Here is a 22,528-nt window from a genome sequence, read left to right as displayed (position 1 = left end):
ACACTGAAATCCACTTTTTTTTTTTTTTTTGTTACTAGTTGTATCTCTGAGTTTCTTTGTTTTCCCTTGTCTCTCCTTAATTTTTCATTGTGGTACATACAAAACATGTTCTCTTTCAAATGTAAAAATCAGAGGCATACTTTTTTTATAAAGAAATTAAATAACACACTGTATGACACCTATGCTCTAAAAATTTCCTACTGGTATTTTTGCATTGTTTTAGCTTCTTTGCTTCTCTGTACATTGCTGATGTTGAAACATTTTGAAGTAGGTGTGATACTGACCAGCACCAGTTCTAAAGAGATGGCAGAGATTCCTTCATTTTATTAAGAATTTATTCTGGTCATTTCATTCATATCATTACTTTCATGACTGGGTTTTATGCTTCCATTCTCTGTATTGTGATTAAGAAAAGCTCCCTCTCCTCCCAGCCCAATCTCAAACAGCCTCACAGATATCCTGAGATGAAGATTACACATTACTAAGAGAACAGATTATCTTTCAAGCTAGGATGAACCAAACAGACCCATCTTTAGTGGCTTACATTAAATTTGGATGACTCGCTTTGTGATAGAGGTATTAGACACTTGGAATCACATTTTTCCCTCAGGTATGTACTGAAAAGCTCGAACTTCCAGACTGTTTTGTACTTGAGGGATGTAACACAGCTCCTGCAACGACTGACTATTACTGCCGTAGCAACCACCTTTTTAACTCTTAATAAAAGACAAACTGTTTCTACAGTGGAAAACATACCTAAATAGGCTACTTGTCCTTCCTAAAGTGTAGGGAAAGGTTGATTCTTTCCTCTGTTTCAAGGGATCCCCTCCAGCTGTTCCTGTCCCAGGTCTGTAACACACTGGCTCAGGAGATGAAGCGTCAGGACAGCTGAAGAACCCACACCCCCCTTGGCCAACCAGAAGCATCAGTGGCCAGAGCAAAACAGCTGATATGACCCTGTGCAGTTTATCCTGCCTATTCTCCTACTTACGCAGCGGAGTTGCAAGGGTCCAACTTCCAGAGAATGTTAAAGGAACTGTTATTTTAAAACATCAAGTGGAGTACTTAATATAACTAATATAATCACACTGGTAACTGACTTCTAATCAGGTTGGGCTCTTTATTAAGTACCGATGGCAAAAGCTTGTATTTTTATTATGGGTTATTTCACCATCTGTGAAATGCTATTAGCATTATTTTTAGGCCTTCTTTGTCTTATTGCTTAACTTTAGCTCTTCTTCATTTGCTCTGCGGAAAATGTATTTATGCTTAAAAGCACAGATGCTTTGGCTGCACTGTCTTACAGAAAACCTGACATTTGACTCTGTAATGTACTAGGGGAAATAAAAGGGAGAAAAGGAAACAGCAGCTCCCATGGCACTCCTGTATCCTCTTAACACTTTCTTGTAACTATACTGTTTCATAGATGAAACTGTCACTGCAAAAATGACAAATATAACACATAAAAGAACAAAAATGGGCAATAAATCACAAGTGACACTCCAGCCCATTGAAATGCATCCAGCCAGTGCTGCAGAAAGTAGGAACATTTCCTCGTTTTGCATTCTTCCCAGCAGAGCAAGAGGACCAGAATCCTTGAACAATTGGTACAACAATCGTTGGGGCCATCACATAAAAAACAGGCCTAGAATTTCCCCTTTGAGAGTCAGATCCATTCTTATTCCTTGACACTTGACCTTGCAACAGCACTGCAGTATGGCTTTGACATTACAGCACACAGTTGCTTATTCTGCCCTGGATAACTATTTACAACTCCAACTAATGTAAATGCTGTCCAGAAGTATCAACACAAGAATAAACTTCTAAAACAGTGTATTGAAACTGCAGACAGACATGTCTGCACATGGTTTTGTTACTACAGATTCAACTAGGAAATTGTCTCAACTAGGAAACAGTGGGTTCTACATTGCCCACTTCCAGTTTTAGCATGCCAGAATGCATCTAAGTCAATGTTACATGGTTCAGGACGGAGAATAAATGAATGTGAATGTCTGTCCAGCACACGTTGTTATACCTCAGATGCACTGTAAAGCAAAACAATCGAGGTAAATAGCAAAACGCTCCTTCTCAAATTTATGTGGTTGGTTTTTGTGTTAATAAACAAACTGTGTTTACAATAATGCAGTACAAAACTGGAGTAAATCTCTTGACAGAAAAGAATTCCATGAAGTTGTGATTTAATCAATCAAAGATTTCAGTTAATTTTTTTCACTTTTACAGTGGAATGGCTGAGAACAGAATGTGACCCAGAACACAGAATACATCTTCAGATGCACGTCTGAAGAAATGGGTGTATTTTATTATGGTGCTAATTTCTTAAGGGAGAAGAAACCAATTTGGATTATTTGACTGCTTTTAACTTGTTTATAAAATATGGTGATCATCTAGACCTTAAGGTGTGTAGGATAAAAATAACCTAAGTTTTAAGCTTTGACCCCATCTTAAAAAAAAAAAAAAACAACCTGTCCCAATTGTTAAGTATCAGTTACTTCACAAAACTTCTGACAGATCTTGCTACAATTGATTTGTACCGAGAATTTAATGTATGAAGAATGTACAATACAGAGCTCTCTCTTGCAGCTGGATGTGTAATTAACAATGGGTCGTAATAAGGGTGTTCTATGGAAATCAGTCTTAATAATATCCAGCAAAGTAGCGGCTGCTCCAGTAAATCACAAATGGAAATACTTTAATTTAAATACAAGCAGCTCAGACATATTTCAACAATTAAGAAAATGCCTGACGGAATGAACACCCTAATCACGATTCCAAGCATGCTATTTTATCAGAATGCAGAGAGAACAAAATATATGAGGGCAAAGTGAATACCAAACATGGCCAATTTAAACCTATTAGACGAACCGTCTCCTATGAAATACTGAAACAAACTGCAAATTACTTCAGTCTTTCTCAAAAAGATGGATTTGTTATTCAACTTTGAAGTCAAGATCACACAGTCACATTTGTATGTGGTAAGTTTTCTGATAACACTCTACATGATTTCAACTGCATATTAAACTGTATTTGTTACAAAAAAAATGGAGACAGTATCACGAGTACTGCAATGCTTCATACATAATCTTTTTTCCTTGCAGACAGGCATAAGATAGATATTCTCCCTGTCCACTGAAGGACAGGGTCAACTGAGTGGATTTCAAGTTAGTTACTATTTGTAAGGTAACCCTGAATGCTAAACACTATCCCCTAAATTTGAATTTCTTAGCTATTTAGTTATTGGATCTCTGATAATAATGTTGACTAATAACACAAACTTCCCTGTTTTGGCTTCTAAGAGTCAACATCACACAGTTGCATTTATGCTAGGTTATTTTATGCTGTAACTCAAGGACAACTACACTGTAGGTATTTAAGTGTAACTGCAAGGAAAAGTTCTCTTTGCTACAGGCTGCAAAGGCAACCTGGAGTGGCTGTCAAGATATTTAGGGCAACTAGCCGGAAATCTTATAAATGGAAGGCCTGTTATTTTTATAGGAAAAAAGGACGGAGAAAGAAGGGCAAAGAGAAATTAATAATGCATTGTTTATAAACTGCATCAAAACTGAGAGGCAAAATGAGTTGATGACGAGGACGGAGGAAATGACTGCAAGTAGAATTGGCTTGAAAGCTGAGCTGTACTATCATGATATTTGAAAAGAGGAAGACCTTTCAAATTTGGTAACGATATTCAGGAATACAGCCAAGATTTTAAATTTTCATTATGCAAGAAGCATCAACTTCCAATGTAAAGAAACCAAAAATGCCATCCTTGACCTTCCCACTGCCACTTATGTGTCTCCTCAAATGCTAAAAGATGAAAGTAATTTCTTGATCTCAAATGTAATTACTTTGGTTCTGAGCAAAGAAGTGAGGAAAAAGCACTGAACAGAAAATGCTAAGTGACATTTAACAGTTACAGCTGTAGGGTTTGTGGTAACTACAGTTAGAAGCAGCCCTATACTTTCACATAAACAAATTCTTTTACATGTAAATCCTTTCCACTGTCTTGAAATTTATACGAGAAAAATGTGGGGACAATGTGTATCACACCCAGCTTCCTCATGTGTGGTCCAGTTTCTTTAAACCTCCACTAAGAAAACCTTTGTGCTTCTTGTGGATACTGCAGATGCCAATACTGCTGTACTGCCTTGAAGCTGAAAAGCCTGCCCTAACGACCCCTAGACAGGATGCCTCCCTAGAAAAACAGGAATTCCTTTTGCTGTCAGGGGACATGCCATGTGGACTGGGTGAGGTTTCTTTGCTCATTACTACAGTTGTGGCAAACGAGGAGGAAGGTGTTTCTTTCCTTTTGAGCACAGAGTCTTTCAAACATGCAATGGGGTTGGGAAGATGATGAGGGTATTTCAAAGGCTTCCTAAGACATCTCACAGATAGCTATAAATGCTGCTGGCAGGTACAATCTGATACTTTCTTTTTCACTACAAAATTAGATTCTGGTAGCACATTTTTATTTTCTTTTCAAGAAAAAGGAAACAAAATTCACAGATCTGACAGACAACCACAGACTGCCAATGCCACCAGTGACAAAGCAATGAAATAAATACTTTGCCAGCTATCCTATGCTAGCCATATCTCTTTTCTCCCTCTCTTAAGTACTGTAGCCATCTCATTCTTGTGGAACATGCAGGCCTCGAGTGTTACCTATAGCTACCCAGTTTTGCATGGAAAAAATTAAAAAATCCAAAACATTAGAAGAGAAACATTTCAATCTCTCATGGAGTGAGTATAGAAGCTTATTTGAATCCTGTGATGAAGAAATCAAAACTTGTTGAAGTTCAAGAATATGGAGGAGATCCTGTCTCTTCAATGCTTTATCTGAATTGCCAAGTAAAAAAGTAACTGACGTATAAAAATGTATGCAGACACGGTTTCTGCCAAGCAGCAGTAACAAGAACAAGCTACTTAATAGCCCCATGTAAGTATGTTATTCTGATTAGTTCATATGTTATTAAAATAAAAAATAAAAGTATACATGCAGCAATTTTGTCTTGATTGACAAGGTAACTTGGCCATTGTGGATCACTCAGCTTTGTTATTATAACGCACATCCCAGAATTAAAAGCTATAGCAGACATGTCACTAATCCTCTTATCCTAAGCTGAATCATTTAACTGCCTCTTATTGACTGCAGCAGTATCCAGATACCAGACATCTGAACTTGTCTCTTAGACACCCTGGTACCAACATGGTAACAATGTTGTTTCCCAAGGAACTATGCCAGTATTCTTCAAAAAGGCATTTATCATACACTAAAAGCTGATGGAATAGGTTTACTTCACCCATTAGATATTTTATCACTTCAGGTTCTTGAGTTTTTAATGCTCTTTGTTTCTGTTTGAAAATAAAAATGTTTGCAAACCCCTGGAAGGTTTTAGGCATGGGTTTCTTTTCTGACAAAATCAATCATTTCCCCAGGTTCATAAAAGTTTTCTGGCATATTCTGAGCCATCTCACAGGCCACATACAGCCTAATAATGGCTCCACTTGAGTCCTGAGTTTTCTTTGACAATTAGATTTTAAATCCTTAAGTCTTGCTCATTCTCATATGTCACATGCTAGGTAGTTTTATTTTAATCCTAGAACTCATGTATGGCACAATTAAACAGAATCTGTTTTATTTCTTTTTAAAAATTTCTTTCATATTGAAATTTTGCCAGAAAACATGATCTTCCTACCATTATACAGAAAGAAACCTGAATTGACTAATACTAGATCTTTGTCCTAACTAGCACATGCAACTCTTGAGCCTAAATTATTTAGAAATTCTAGTATCTTGATCTAATAATAGAGAAAAAAATAAACAGGTACACAGATACACATCTATATTCAAACTTTCATTTAATTTACGGATGGAGCAAGATGAGATCTCTTTACAACATCAGGCTTGAAGGAACACAGATCACACACACAGTGAGCACATGCAGCGGAGTCGTATGTACAGGGACGTATGTGTAAGTTTTGGTGCCAAGCACACCACTGAATTTAATGGAGCTGAGGATCATGAACAGAAAGAAACTTCTAACACAGGAAACTGTTTATGAGCAGAGAAGGAAGATGTTGTCAGGGAAAAGGAGCCAAAGAAGAAGAGACAGAATGGGCATGATGACTTGTCTGTAGTTGAACATCTGACCTGTTAGCTGGTCGTCGCCTGCAGCAGGGGCGATGCGAATGTATGGTGTTGTAAGCTGAGTCACGATTATCGCAGCTAAGGCAAAGGAAGAGTTCCAGGTCAGCATGCATGAGGGAAAAAAAAGCCAGACTGAAGCTATGCCAGCAAGAAGAATCTTGGTCAGTTGTTTATTGTCTGAACTTCACAAATAAAATCCAAAAAACACCCACAAGTTCCTTTTAATCTTCAGTTGTTAGTGCAAATTAATAAGCTCTTGCGTGCGATTTTCATTCAGGAAAAGGACTCAAAGCACATCATTTACTACATTTGAGGAAACTGGAAACTCTTCAGCACTCCTAGTCACAACACTAAGCTTTCTAAGTGAAAACAAGCTGATTATTCAGATTACTCTAATATGAACTTCTCCAAGTAATTTGAGCTAGCTTCATTTTTATTTTCCTATTTCATAATACTACATTTTTCCTACAATTTTTAAAATAATTTTTATGAAAAGCATTTTTGAGCTAGTTACGATTAATTTTTCTTGCACCCACTTGGGTCACTGTTCTAAAATGTGCACATATACTTAATGCCCAGCATACAGAGAATGACCACTGAAAGGCGGCACACTTTTAATTAGGTGTGTAACTGTCTGAGGTCTGAGTTTCAAGTTCACCAGAAAAAGCTGAAAACCCTGACTTGTTTGTGCCCTGAAATATCCAGACTTTTCTGACAGAGTTATAGCAACCACTGTGTGCTACAGACAAGCATTACCATGGCTCGCATTAATAAAATCTGTTACTTCTTTGTTTTCCAGCAGTTCTATGATTGCCTCTAAATGGTTAAGCACGCTGTGATACATATATATTAAGGAATATAAAAAAAATTAAAAGGTCAGATCCAACATGATGCAGCTGGAGAATGATGCAAAGAAAAAATATTGGAAAATTAAGGACAAAATTATATGAAAGATCACTCATTTACATAGAACAGCCTGGGTGCTATTAGAAATGTGGCAGCAAGAGAGGAAAATAGATCATCTACCATCTGCAGACAATTAAACTCAAAACTGCTGCTGCATAATATTTTGAAATATCCCTCTGCAACATTGAAATGCAGTGTTGATAGTAGCTTCTAGAGTACTGTTGCTATTGGATTTAAAATATTATAATATCCTTTTCTCTCTCATAATTAATGAAAGCCTTCCAATATTGCAAAATTAGAACAATGATGCCTCCCTCTTGAGAACTGCATTCCTAGGAGATAAGCAAGATGTTTCTATCCAGACAGTGTTGTAAGTCATATCAGGAAATATAGTCTTAATACAAATCACAAACCACCACAAAGTTGATAGTAATAAACTTGGAGGAGTTTTGGAATGTTTTCAACTTAGTCTGCTGAGATTTTACAGTCATTTAGCTTGAAGAAAGAGTAGGAATATGAAAGCCGTATTTCAAGCAATATATGACAACCCTTATTACCACTGGTACAAAAAGCTATTCCTGATTTTTGTTTGTTTGTTTGTTTGTTTAATTATCTTGTCAAAAATAATGGGAGTGGAAACCCTGCAGTCTCCCCATTTGTATATACATCAAATAGTCACAGAGGTCCCAGAAGCCTTTCTCTACAGAAAACTGAGATCAGGAGACCCTACATCATAATATTGTGCTGTATGATCCTTCTACTGACAAAGTCAATGGCAAAGGCTTCCTTTGACTTCATCAGAAGCACAAGGAGAAATTTCAGCTCTACAAAATCAAACATTCTCATCCTAATTTACACTTGTAATCACTGCAATCAGGATTTTTATATGATCTCCAAAAGAACACATTTAACAGAGGTTTCATTTGTAAAAATGTAATTGTCATAAAACAAGATTTTTAAAAGGGTTCAAATTGAGGTTGTTTAAAATATACTTGATGTAGTGAGAAAGTACTATCTAGCTACTGACCCCAGACATGCATTTGACCGAGTAGAAGTAGGCTGCACTTTTCTGCAGGAAAACCTGTCAATATGATAATAAGCTATCTGGCGCACTTGGTCTCTGATCCAGCAACAAGGTTTAGTGTCTGCCAGTTGAGCACACGCTTGACACTAGAGCACATGCATTATTCCTGCTGACATCAACGGGAGGGAAAGGCATACTCAAGGTACAGAACAGTTCTGCTGGATTTGCTGAACATTATGTTTATATTACAGTTACACATTTTAAACAAAAATTTTAAAAGTGCATGGTAGGCCATGGAATGAACACTGCATGGCAGTGAAAAAACCAACCCTCAATGATCTTAAGAAGGTCTTAAGGGCACCAACAACTTTATTATCTGGAGGTGAGGTAATTAAAGGGAATATAACTAGCAAGTGACATAGCTCTGTTCGTGACATGCTCTGAATCCCCATTTGGTCCTCAGGGCAGACTTCAAACAGGCTAATCACAATGAAGTGCCTTAGCCAATCTCAGCTGACTCAGTGGAGCAGCTTGGAAGTTGCCTTGAGTAACCTTGATCCTAGGACGAGTTCTCGATCTTAGGAATGGCACAGGTCTTTATCCAGTAAAACACTTACATTAAGATGGAATAGTTGTGAAGTAGCCAATGACATTATTCTCTGTGTGCAAAATTAGGTACTTGATTAATGGTAATGGTGATGGACTTGATTAGGGCCTAGCTGCTCAGAGCATGGTGCTAAAAACACCAAGGTTGTGGGTTCAATCCCCATATGGGCCATTCACTTAAGAGCTGGATTTGATGATCCCTTGCAATTCAGAATATTCAGTGATTCTGTGAAAGCAAATGGCTTCTCACATACAAAGTAAAATCTACAGTGTGTCTACTGATTACAGTGGCCTCCACAAAGTTGTAGGTATTTTCAGGATCAGACCTTACTTCAAAAGAAGATTGCACCAGTTTTATGCGGGAATGGCCTAAAGCACTTCCTCTAGCTTTAAAATCCACCAAACTGAACTTCTGAAGATAAGAGAAACCCAGACTACTTGTATTTCAGGAATGTTACTAGTTTGTGAAAACTAGATGTAGTACTGGAGGTCATTCCCAATCTTATTTGTCACGAGCACTACAGCACACAAATAGATGGACATCACAAGCATACAGAGCTTAAGTAGCTTACTGTCTAGTAGTAGTTAAAGGTCCCTTTTGTTGTCTCAAAGCTCAGTGGAAAATGGTGCAAGTCTGAGAAACCTGACAGAGTGGTCAGAGCAGCTCAGCTGTTGCTTACTGGAGTACAAACAACATGAATGTACTGAGCTGTACTGAGCCGTCTGTGGGGGATGAACAGGAGAGGAGAACGGGAGAAGACAATTTTATGTCTTGTATGTAGGTACAGTGATTTCTGATCTACAGACAGAGAGCACTTTTGCTGTTTTTTTTCTAACCCAAATGTGGGAGGTCCAGAGAGGGCACAGAATTCTGCTTTTCCCTTAAGTATCTCTGTTAGATCCAAAGGGAAAACATCTGTGCAGACAACTACTTTTTATAGCATAATAAAATATGTCATGGTCTCCATTTTTTTTAATTAATACAGATTAAAAATATAATACAAGCATTCAGTTTAAAATCATGGAAATCAGTGCTTTACTGTAGATCCCCAAGAAAATTTTGCACCAGGGACTAAAAATACCATCAAGAACACCTTCTGATTTCAAAAAAAGAGAAATCCCCACAACAACCTCTAACATTATTTTATTATGAAAAAAATCTAAAACATGCTTTCAAAACAGGAATGTAAGGAGATTTGTTTAAAATAAAAGCTGCATTTCTCACATCTCCATTGCCAAACGGGTTAGCTTAAAGTAGCTTGTTGCTATGGGAGCTATTCCAATCCACAAAGTCACCCTCACTTCTCAAATGAGAGAGTAAAAATTTTCAGTCAGTCAAGTAATTTAAATAGTTGAACATCCATTAGTGATTAGGAATACAAATCTTAAAAAAATTTAAAATCCATTCCTCTAATCATCTGATTTCTGATGTAACGTAGTTCACTCCTGGTATCTCTGAAGCTACTTGAAAACAGTATAGGATTTCACTTCCATCTGGAATTAATCTCTCATCTGTATTATATTTGGGTTGAGTTCAGCTATTTGAAAGGCTTCTATGGTTTAGTAAGCAGTCAGTTAGTAAATTAAAACTAAAACTACTTCCTTTGGTTTGGAAAAGCAAAGAAGCCAGAAATTGTTTTGAAGAGGCAGAAAAATGTATTTGTCATATTAAGGAGAATCCAAACTTTCAACAGGGGCAACATTTTTGTTACTTTTAAGTAATGACATTCTCATCCACCCCATTCAGGTTCAGAGGTGGTGATGGAATTGTGAAGTCTACATGAAAAGGAAATCATGGTGGAATCATTTCCATTAGGGATAGTCACTGAGACAAGCATGATCCCCTGCAAAGTGCAGTGATATAGGGATGAAGCAGTTATTGTTTCACACTCTTGCCAGGTGCCCAAACTGTCAGGTGGTATTTCCTGTTCTTACTAAAAGCAGCATCTTCTTTCCCGTTTCTCTACTACAATCTCCAAGTAAATTGTACTATTCCACTACTTCTTTTTCAGGCTTTTAAGTTGCCACCAGCAATACAAGTACAGTACTACACAGTACTACAAAGGTGAGGCTAAGAAGACAGGATCTAGCCCCCAAAGACAAACAGATCAGCAGTGTGTTTATCTTCCCCTGTTTGGAGACAAAACCTATAGCCAGTACTGTCTCAATTATACATATTTGTCTCACAAATGGTAGTATCAGTTGCTGACAGTTGAGTAAATATAGCCGATTTGTCTCATTAAAACGAAGAACATAATTTTTTCACTTCTCTTTTATACAGCAATTAAGGTAATTGCTCACAAGTAAGGGGCAATTTTTCACTATGGATGTATAAGCAGCTAGTATGTACTCTGCAACTGGAAATTTTACAACTCTACTATATATATACATAAATATATATGTATGTAAATAGAAAATATTTATTTCGAGATCATATAAAAACCCACAGAATACATTTTAGAAGCCCAATGTTCAAGCAGACAACCAAAAGCAATTAATACATTTATGATTAAAAACAAACAAACAAACAAATTTCCTAAATCTCAGCTAAGGATGCAAATGATTCTATGAAAATTTTGTAATATGTTTAGTGATCTGTTTTAGCAATATAAACACTTCTGGAAGTTTCCAAACACTGTGTGAGGGGAAGGTCAACAAGCTGAAATACAGAATACATGACATAATACAAACATACCTTTTGTGGCTACCCTGACGCAGTCGATTTTAGTTTCCTGTGTCAAATAAAGAGGAAAAAGGTCACATCTTGTGTTTCTAAACAGAGAAAGTTATTCATAATTCTATTTCTAAAGTACTGATAAAATGTCTGAGCAGAATGTGCCTCATTCCATATTTAACTGCTTATTAGCTAACTCCAAAGTGCATTCATAATATGGACAAATACTGCTTGAGTATGGTACATAAACATTTCACTTAAGATTCCTCTATAAGCAGAAAATGTGAAAGATATTTGCAGGAGCACAGGCAAGTGTTCAGTTTTTTAACTCTGGCAACATAATGACCTTGGGAGATTTTTCTTTTTCTTACAGAAAGTATAGTTTGAGGCATCATGTTAGACAATTTTAGAAAGAAAAAATAATCAATGGTGTTTCACATTTCTGCACTGTTGGTGCACTGTGAATGAGGGACCATTATGGTTTCTGGCAGAAAACATTTCCAGGCTGTCAGCACAGACAGCCAAAGCTTATCAAGAATTGAAAGGCTTGGGGTAGGTCTGTCCAGGAAATGGTAAACAATTCCAGGAAGAATTAGTCTGATGAAACATGATCTGCGAGGATCTTTTTACACACTTTTCATTTCAGGTCCATCTACCTATTTTTCTTCTTCTTTTTACTTTGTTTGAAGAAAGGGACAAAAAAAAAAAGTGATTTCTAATTCAATCAGGGCAACCAAATGAGAAAGGGAGATCAAGATGTTACAGATTAAGGTAACAGGACTGGACATGCCAAGACAGATGTGCTAAAATCCACAATCATGTTTGGCTTAAACATGACTAAAGAAACCGCAACATTTTCTTGTTCAAGGCAAGAGAAAAACAAAAACGAAGAAAAAAAGCCAGTCAAACACAATCACTGGACAGCTTTTAGCAAATAAGACAGAATCGCAACATACTACTTTGCCTGCTCACTACTGACAAAATGTGTGGTTTTCCCCTCCTCTTTCCTTTAACCTTCAATCATTAAGCAATATTGTGTTAGGAAAACTGCTATTTTTTAAGCTCAGTGTGTTAAATTTCATGGTTACTTCATTTTCTCATTAGCAACTAAATTGGGCATCCTGCTAGTGGATGCCAATTGTTTATTTACACACAAGCACTGTATTATAAAATCACGCCTGTTGCGAGACCTACCCCATTGGCTCTGCTAGCAGCTTGAAAATAGATGCTGTAGCTCTTATGAGGAAGAAGAGGAGCATTCCAGAAACCACTGTAGGTTTTATTATCACCAATAGTAAAAGGCTGAGCAGCTAGTAAACCATTGGCTGGAATCTCTGCAGCAAAGTAGTACTGGGAATTCAAGAGTGAGGCATTCTGGAAATGAATGGGCACTGGGTAGCACTTTAGGATTTCAGTTGTCTTTTTAGTCCTCCGTGGGCGCTCCTCCTCAACAACAATTTGATAGACACTGAAAGTGTAGAAAGAAAAGAACAAAAGAAACAGGGGTTATTTTAAAACTTGGCTAGTCAAACTATCCTAAAACCATAATAGTATACCAGTATTTATTGGAAAAAAAAGAACTGCTAAAAGAAAAGAACGCAGGAAGAAAATGTAATTTTAATATTCAGGTGTATAAATTTGTGGAATAGGTTCACGTTTTCAAATTCATTTTGTTTTGGAAAAACAAAATTAAACATACACACCACAGCTTTTCACACAAGTGAATGCACAGTACATTTTCTTGTTCAAACTCTTGTACAGAAGAAGTGTGAATAATCAGTGCTAAAACGTGGAATTAAGTATTATTTTGTTCACCAAAGCAAGCATAAAGCTACAGAGTCCCTTCTCTAACCTGTTTATCTGACCTAAATGAAATTAAAGTGCTACTAAGATAAAAATGAAGACATAAATTACAGAGAGAGAGGGACCAGTATTTGCTTAACTGTTGACATGGTAAGTATTTATAAAAGCACAAAGTAAAATTTCAGTGGCATATTGACTATTGCTGAGGAAGTATAAAATTCTTTCTGATGGAAGTTATTATCACTCTGCAAAGCACTTTTACACATCTTATAGAGAACCATTTCTTTCAGTTTCTGCATTCTGCAAGGCAAGTCAGTTTGCACTTGCAGTCTCTGCTGTACTGGGACCTACAGAGAACAGTCCATCCCTCTGCACTGTAAAGGTGCTTTGGACATTCAAACAGGAACAAAGAAATTGCAATTTTTGCTGTATATGCAAACAGTGTAATCATTATACCCTTGCAGTAGCAGTAAAAGACTGAGTCAGTGCTTTTAAATCTGTGATGTGGGAAGTCCATGCCTCTAAAGAGGACTGGCTTACAAGTTTATTGCTTCACTGGGGACCACTGGTTCTTAATCAGTATTTGTCTCCTGGAATCCTGAATCCCAGTAAACAAGTCAGTCCAGATAATTGACGTCAACGTGACAACGTGTCCACATTTTAGCATATCATCTACATCCACTAACAATTTATGCTCTTTCAAGTTGACAGTTCATAAAAACCAGAAATATCTGCACCAGAAGTTTCTTAAAGATGAAATATCCACAGAATCTTCTGACATGCTACTCTTCCATCATCTGTAGGCAGAATTATGTTTACAGAAGATTCTGCCCAAAGCACAGGGACACATGGGCTGAGCTTCTGCAGGACTACCTCAATCTGGACCCAACAGGGTTTATTTATTGGCTTAGTCATATCCCCGCACAGCTATGGCTACTTCCCTTCCACAGGTAAATCTCGTTTAGAAACAAAGGGATGAACTGCCCAACGACAGGAGGGACGATGCTTTAAGAAGCCTGGTCTAGGGGAAGGTTTCCCTTTACCACATCATGGGGTTGGACTACCTGATCTTTAGAAGTCCCTTCCAACCCAAACCATTCTATGATTTTATGACACCACCACTTAAGGTCTTCTGAGTCTCCATAGTCAAATATCACCAAGGGGCTGAAACCGCCAATTTTCTTGGCCATCTTAGTGGGTTCTTACCAGACTTCCTGATCATGTGCCAGACCCTGATGACTGAGCTTTTAAGATGTAGCATCTCCAGTAGGAGGTGCTGGACTTCTGTGCTCACAAAAAATGCCCAGAAAGTTAACACTGAGAATGCAATCAATACCTCTTCTTCTGCCTGATTGAGACTTTCAACATGATGGAGAGCTTTAGTTTAACGTTAACACACTTAACGCAATCTGCCTTCATGAAGATGTCTACACATCTACAGATCTCAAAGTACTGAGCAGAAACAAGGTGTCTACTTTTGGGTTAACCTAATCTCTTCTCAGATTCCATTGATTACAATAACTAAATACTTAGCTCACATGTAGACATTTAGAAGTCGACACCCAAATTTGAATGTTGTAATTTAATGCTGAACTTCACACAGAAATCTAACTATGCATAAATTTACTACAGCCAGGGACACAGAAATGTCTTGAGGGTTCATTTGAAGGCCTCTGGCTGTACATTTTGCAGCTCTGTGCAACAAGGTCTTCATAACAAACAAGTATTTTTTTCATTAGTTGATTAATTCCATGCTGTGTAGTAAATGAAGGTCAATCCACAGCAATCTCTCTGATCCTGTGGGAACTGATTTGTAAAAAAACTAGTCATGGAATATCTACATTAAGATCTTGGTTTTTATTACAAATCAATTTTTGACATGATTTTCACAATTAATTTTCTAGAAAAAAATAGAGTTGCTTAGAACTGGGATTCCAAGTTACTTTGAAGACAGCATGATGCTTCCTCTAGCTATTACTTTGCAGTGAATCTACAAAAAATACCATATGCAAACTTAAATGGAGTATAGAGAAAAAAATACAGAAGGTGACGTAAACATTTATTCTTGCAAGGTAGAGAAGCTGCGTACACTTGCCTAATACTGCAGCAAATGTAAGAATCCTTCAATTTCACTAAAGCATGATGGACAGTAAACTGAGTTACTTCTTTCTTGCAGCAGGCCTTAATCTAAGAGGGACTTCACACCAGGTGAGATAATACGATAATTCAGTACTGGCTGAAATCAGGATTCTCCTAATTTTTCACTCAGTGATTAAAGCTAAAGACAGTAGACATTTTAGAAACAAATCTGTCATTAAAATGCTCCTTTTCCAGTGGTAAATTCCTATTTAGTTACACGACATGCACTACTCCTTGTATTCCTTTTAGATGCCTGCCATCTACTTATTTTCAGATACTTTAAAGAAAGAAGTAAGTTGGCTGGAGCAATTTCAAACTCAAAATGTCTTTTAATCCTTACTCCACAAGACAAATTAAATTTGCAAGCATCTAGACCTCAAATCTATTTGCTCTTTAATAATTTAAGCACTGAAAGGTCAAACAACTCTTTTCTGTTCCCCTTCATCAAAGTCCAAGTGCTAATGAAAAATAACTAAATCCTATCTGCTGGCCAATTTCCACACACTGCTGTTTCCCTGATGTAAATTAACACATTATGAGCACCTGGGTCAATGGAAACCTGACAGAATTTTACCAGTGATACTTTTTACATTTATACAAATGAGATCATCCTGCTAATGAATTTTACAAAATTTCCCCAATTACAATTGTAATCCAAGAGCTTTCTCCAGTTCTTATGATTAAGACTGGTTTCTTTAATATGTAACAACTGCACTGCCTATTCTGAGAAGGGTTCAAGCTCAGTGAATTGAGCTAGCACTGTGCCACAACTCTATAACTCCTCTTCTGTATTAGTCAGATTTCCAGCTTGTTTGAAGTTGAATTATTCCTTTTCCACACCTCTACATTTCAGAGAATAAATTCTTCCTATCTGTGATCTAGAAACTAAGTTCTACACTACAGTGAAAGATGCCAAAAGCATATCAGTTATCAGCAGCATTTAGACTGATTTTTCTCAACGAAAGAAGTATAATTTAAGCATAATTCACAATACATGGTTCTACTGTAGAATTTCAATGCCTTGGAAATTAAATACAAAACTTATTTTTATATAGACTGAAGTTCGCTGCTGCATTAAGAAAAGAACACATGGGAGTTATTTTTAACCTAGGATTCAAATGCTTCAAAATCCACATCAAATGACTGGGGATTTGGGATTAAAAAAGGTGTATGGAGAAAGGAAAAAATTATATTATTTTTACACTGCTTTTTATTCTAACAATTCCAAACCAGCTCCAAAATGAAATGATTATGCAGAGATACAGATCTGAACACAATACTTCAATTTTTGTTAGAAATTAGAGCAGGTCTCTCAGATGTTTATTGGGTTTGGATTGCTCAAATTAGAATGGTCTGTTATTGTCTGATAAATATACTAATTTTTTTCAGAGTTGAAAAAGAGACATGAAAGCAGACAAAAAACATATTAACACAGTAATAAAAGATGCTCAGAATGCTTAGAAAAATGACAATTTCAAAAAAGACTTAAGTGTGTATCTAGTCTTAAGTACATGAAGTGATGGGTTATGGTAACTGCCTGAGTAAGGACATTATTTCACATGCTGTAAATCAAATTTTAATTATTCAAAGTCTCATTCAAAGTTACAAAACAACTTTTTAAGAAGAACCTATTGGATGCAAACATGGACTTCAGAATTCTTCATATAGGAGTCCTTAACATGTACAATCTAGGCGTTAATTGAAACTTAACAATCTATAATTACACCTAATTCCAAAGTAATTCCAAAGTACAAACAAAAGGAAAACAAGCTTGATTACTTCATTTTCGAACTGTCAGCTCTATTTTGTCTTTCCAACACAGTCTAGATGCTTTACATAACTGAAGCATTAAAGAATTTTTAAAAATTAATTTCACAGACGGGAGATGGACTAAAGAACTGAATATAGACAAAGACTACCTGAATTTCTTTACTGGTCTTTATACAACTGCTGTATGTGATTCTAGGCAAGCCAATCAACTATTATGGGCCTCAGAAATCCAGTTGTAAAAAGAGAACAAGAAACTTTCCTATTCCATCCGGCCTGCTTCAACTGTTTAAAACATCTTCAAATTCTTCTTATTATCCTTGAATTTTTTTTCCCCTAGGAAATGTACAAAGCATGCAAAGCTCTTAAGGTCTGCTAAGAGTGCCCTGATCAGCTGTGTAAACTGCTGGGCTACCTTTGCAGACTGTTATGGCTCTTGAGCCCAATTTGGAGTTTTCTGCTCACTGTTATAAGTTCATGCTTTATTAGAAATAAACAAAACTGGTACTTTTTATAGATATATTTCTGTATTTTGACTTGCATGCTCACATTGTTTAAATGCTTACAAAGTCAAACAACAGAATAACCGTTAATCTACATATTGACTGTTATTTCAGTTACTCATTCCCACAGCCCTATTTATCTGCACACTAGAATCACTTTACTGCATTCTTCTACTAAACCACCAGTTCCAATAGAGGGCAAAATTAAGAAACCCAAACCCCACCCCATTATCTCAGTTCTAAGTCAATGAAGAACCCGACTGCTCAAACCATAAGAGGCCCCACGTTTTATAGGGTCCTCACAACTTCAGCCAAACTTCTGCAGACTCTGAAAATTCTTCTATAGTACTACTGTTAAGACTTTTAAAATATATCTGTTGTTTTGTTAATGTTTAGCATCTAAAACTTCATGTATCTTTGCTCGTCATGTGTTATGCAAGCTTATTGCCTAACATTGCTTCTTGAAAAGAATACAGCCTTTGGGCAGTTTTTTCTATATAATATGCAACATAACTTCATCTCTGTCATCAGTTGTCTCTGACATGGTCATATTATATTTATAGGGATTAACATTGGAGATACATATCTATTTCTCAATGCCGTCATATTGCACTAGATTCTTATAATTCATCCTGTAACTTCAAATTTTACAGTTCTAGAAATTATATGTAATTATACATACGTAATGTACCTTGAAATGGAGCAGGAGATTACTCTTTAAAGGACAGAAATTAATAATTTATGGTTAGCAGGCAAATAGAAAAAGGCTACAAGAAATTGCCACTAACTCTCCTCCTACTGTGCAAGAGGCTGTATATTTATTACATGTGGATTAAACAAAGGGGATAAACAACCCCTGATTTATCAGGTGTCTCATCATCACAGCTACACAGGCTTTGCCAGTGGGAGCTGGCAACAATGGGAGTTCTAGCAACACCTAATAAACAGTGAATAAAATATACTCTGTGTGCAGTCATTTCCAGAATAGATTCAATGCCAGAGAACCAGCTGAATAGCAGTTCTGTTCTGCTGACCACTGTCCCTGTGACCACTTTGCATATTTTATCAAAGGGGACGCACACATCGTTCAACAGTGGACTAGAGGTAAGACCAGAGAGTTTTTGATTAGCAGCAGGACAAATGAGTATACCTACTAATGATGGAGAAGACTCTTTAAGGTAGCCACCTCTATTTCAGGGACATTTTATTAGGGAGAGCAGAGATTTTATGCAAAATACATTGCCTAATGTATTCCCATTACAGCTTCTAAAAAAAGGTGAGGAAGATTAAAAAAAAATCCCTTGTTGGAACATAACATTCAGATATGAAAATATAGAACTTAGACTGAAGAAAAACAAGCAGACTAACCTCTATATTTATGTTGCCGTACCAATGGCAACAAAAATGTCAACAAGTATTTTTAAAATCATACATTAATATGTGATTTATACGGGGAGGGGAGGGAAGTGATTTAGGCAATGCTGCAAATATATTTGCACAACACATAATCATCAAAATTCTTCCAATAGCTCCCATTTAAGCAATTAAAGTACCAGTGTAAGAGGTGTATTGCCTGTTTCTTTGGGTGAGCAAAGGCAATCTTAAATCCTTAGAGCTTTTCAGAGTGAAGGGAGTCTTAAATCCTTCCAACTTTTTGTTTGCATCTTTACTTGAAGCTAGGAGGTTCCACGTAAACAAAAGCTTCACAATCTTTGGCAGGTTTCTAACTCTGTAGAACAGTTGTTGCCTCGCAAATGTAGGAAAGGTAGGAAAGGTGCTAAGTAAATAAAATACTTTGTGCTAGCAGCTTGTTCAAACTTGAATGGAATGATTCTAGTTTCATACCTGGCTTTTTTACTAGCTTTGCAGGTCAAGAGATAAGTCTGGTTAGATTCTCCGAGACAGGGCCTGTTGCCATTCTCAGGAAATACTATTACTGGTGTATGAAATTTTCAGCCCATGGGGAAAAACAAAATTCGAGAAATCTTTTGGCATCAGACCTGGCATAAACACAAGAGAGACTAATATTATACAACACCTCCATTGTCATGCAAGGAGCCCTATTTCTCAGATCCATCACAACAGAAATACCTAAACGGCTGTAAAGGAGGAGATAAGACAGCTCAGGTTCAGTCCCCAGAGATAGTGCCAAATGTAAACTCTCAGGTGTAGTAATAAGCTTTATCTTCACAGACCCAAGACCACTGGGGAACAGTATCTGGTTTTTAATGTAAAACTCCTAAGCTGCTTTGTGACTGCCCAACTCTTTTTTACGGATGGTCTCAAAGACTTAAAAGTCAGCATTTACAAAGGAGATTTTCTGGGAAAAATACATCCAAGCAAACCTCTCCTTAGCATTCCTATGGTTTTATCCAGGAAATCCTGACAATTTTTTAAATGGAAAGCATTATGTCACTGGAAGTTGAAGATATTTTGCTTGTTCTTTCCTCCAAGGACAGTCACCAGGGGAGGATAAGACAACAGGTTTAATTCCCTAGAGAAGGAAAACATTTGCTACATAATATCTTAATTGCAGAAGAGACAGATAGGCCCTGAAAATGGTAATTTAAGGGCCACCATAAGCTCATAATACATTCAAATTCTTTTTTCCAGATACAGAAGAAATAATACATTTCTCTTCTGAAAATCTGGACTCCCTAGGATTTAAGGAACACATCATAGCTTTGGCTCAAAAAATTGCACAAAGAAACTCTGCAAGGAAAAGGAGACAACAATGCATGCTGGCCACATGGATGCCACCTAGTCCTGATGACATTGGGTGTTTACCTTTCTGGTCTTTTTTCCTAGTACAGAGATTCATTGTTTTAGAGAATCTAAGCACACCTGTCAGAGGCAGAGTGTCCAGCAGATCTTCAGCCTTGTAATTGCAGGCAACCATAACACCATTGACAAAACCTTTCTGAAATATTTCTGCCTTTAGATTCAGTTATCACAAATGACAATCCAAAATGTAATTTTGTTTCGTTAGTAGAGAAGGGGAGAGAGAGTGAAAAGTATTACACAGATTCCAGCTTGTAATACTTTGTTACTTAGCAGGACAATAAAGATTGAGGCAGTACATAATCTGTACTTGGTTTTACAACATATAGCCTGCTGATGGACTGCAATTTTAACTTTGTCCCATCCATCCTTTGCAAAAAATCAATAAATTCAATACATATGCTAACCTACACTTATTCAAAAGACATATTAGTTTACTACTGAAACAGCATATTAAAATTTATAAGAACCATTTGCCCAACACATATACAAGTGTGGTTAAACATAACAGCAACAATAATTGTGACACAAGAGACTGCACTGTTGTTAACTGAGATTTGTGAACTGGCAAGGGAATCAAAACTGTTCTCTCAACCCTCACAACACCCCTAATCCCTAATAAATATTGATGAAATAATATTTTTTTCTCCCTGGTTTCTCTCATGGTTAATTACTTGTAATTACTTAAATACTGGTGCCCTGTTAGGACTTGGGAGTGCTATTACTGCACTGCCCTACAAGAGTGACTGTCATAATTACCACAAACAGGATGACAAAAGATGACAGGATGCAACTAGGTTTTCACAAGTGTTTGTACATTGCTACACCTGAAATTCCTTAATCATCAAATAGAATTTCCCCACCCCTGCTCTCCCAGGGGCTGAGTACTGTTCTATAACAATCCGATCCATCTGATGAAACACAATGTTTCAGCAACTCTGTATACTTAGAAATAACCACTAAATTCTACCTTTCTTTTTCTTCTACAAGGTAATCAGATACATCTCTTTGTTATTTTGTAGGAAAGTTTTTAATTATTGTTTCTTCTGCTGAAAAAATTAAATGTTCTAAAATATTGCAGGCCACAAAAACTCCCTATGATCAGAAACATACTTTTTCTGAAACACCTATAACTTCACTGTGGCTTGCACTCTCCATACTTAATGCAGATTGATGTATTTGTCTGGGGTTTTTTCCAACTCAAAAATGTCAAGAAAATATACAAATTTTTTAAATAGTCTGTAGACCTGCACAATACAAAGTGAGTACAAAATGTAAATAAAATAAAGCCTACTTAAAATAGTACTGTTTCACAAGAAGTTCAAAGTCGTTTTCGACAGGTGTAAGTAATATGATAGAAGAGAGCATTTGGCTCTGTATTCATCATTTCTCTCAGCTATTAAATGCTGGACAAGAAAAGGACATCTCTGGCTACAGAGTGCCCCCAGTATGCCCCATACAGTATCAATGAGAACAATTTGCTAAATTCAGGCTACAAGTGACAAACTAGGAGGGGCATCAGAGATCTATCAGAGATCTGGCAATGTATTTTCGTGGTGGTGGGGTTTTTTTCCCCCTTAGGGATTATTGTTTGGTTGGGGGGGTTGTAATTTTTTTTGTTTCTGTTTTCGTTTGTTTAATTTTAATTTTGTTTGTTTGGTTGGTTGGTTTGGCTTTTTTCACAGGAAAAAAGAAATGTTGCAGACAAAAAATTGTGCATATGAAAAGAGAAAGAAAAAGAGACAAAATTAAACTTGAAAATATTGAAATATTCAAGAATACAAAAGTTTACGCAAGGTAGGAATGTAGAGAAGAAAATAACAGATAATGTACTGAAAACAGCTTGACATGTATCATCCTGTTTGGTACGTAAGAAGTGAAAATAAAAGTAGTAGTAGGAAAGACAAAATAGAAATGAAGTCTATCTAATATAGACAGACTTTAAACAAGGCATTTTTAACAAATTACACCCAGCTACTTTTTTTATAAATTAAACACAGTATGTTTGTAAAAGGTGTTTGATGTCATAGCTATATTATGAAATCAAATACCTTTTACAAACGAATTGTGCATAATTTATAAAATTACTTAATTTTATAATAGAGTTGAGAAATCATATTATGTACTTTCATAAGACCGGGGGGGAATTGTTATCCAAT

At 36.5% G+C, this 22,528-nt stretch overlaps 1 protein-coding gene across 6 annotated transcripts in view; it reads right to left on the bottom strand.

Moving 5' to 3' along the window:
- The window catches only part of PTPRM (protein tyrosine phosphatase receptor type M), a 440,953-nt gene that overhangs the window by 162,348 nt on the left and 256,077 nt on the right, over nucleotides 1-22,528 (bottom strand). For all 6 annotated transcript variants that reach the window (XM_066183184.1, XM_066183199.1, XM_066183217.1 and 3 more), the window contains exons 12-13: nucleotides 12,571-12,844; nucleotides 11,398-11,434 (exon numbers count right to left, since the gene is read on the bottom strand). In XM_066183184.1, the coding sequence (XP_066039281.1) occupies nucleotides 11,398-11,434; nucleotides 12,571-12,844 (311 nt within the window). The remainder of the gene's footprint in view (nucleotides 1-11,397; nucleotides 11,435-12,570; nucleotides 12,845-22,528) is intronic.

The sequence above is a fragment of the Chamaea fasciata genome, unplaced genomic scaffold (genome assembly GCF_029207755.1).
Source record: "Chamaea fasciata isolate MVZ Bird 193981 ecotype frontalis unplaced genomic scaffold, bChaFas1.0.hap1 SCAF_1, whole genome shotgun sequence".
In the NCBI taxonomy this organism is placed as follows: Eukaryota; Metazoa; Chordata; class Aves; order Passeriformes; family Sylviidae; genus Chamaea; species Chamaea fasciata.
Note: the sequence above shows the minus strand (reverse complement) of the source record. Positions and strands in the feature narration are given on the sequence as shown.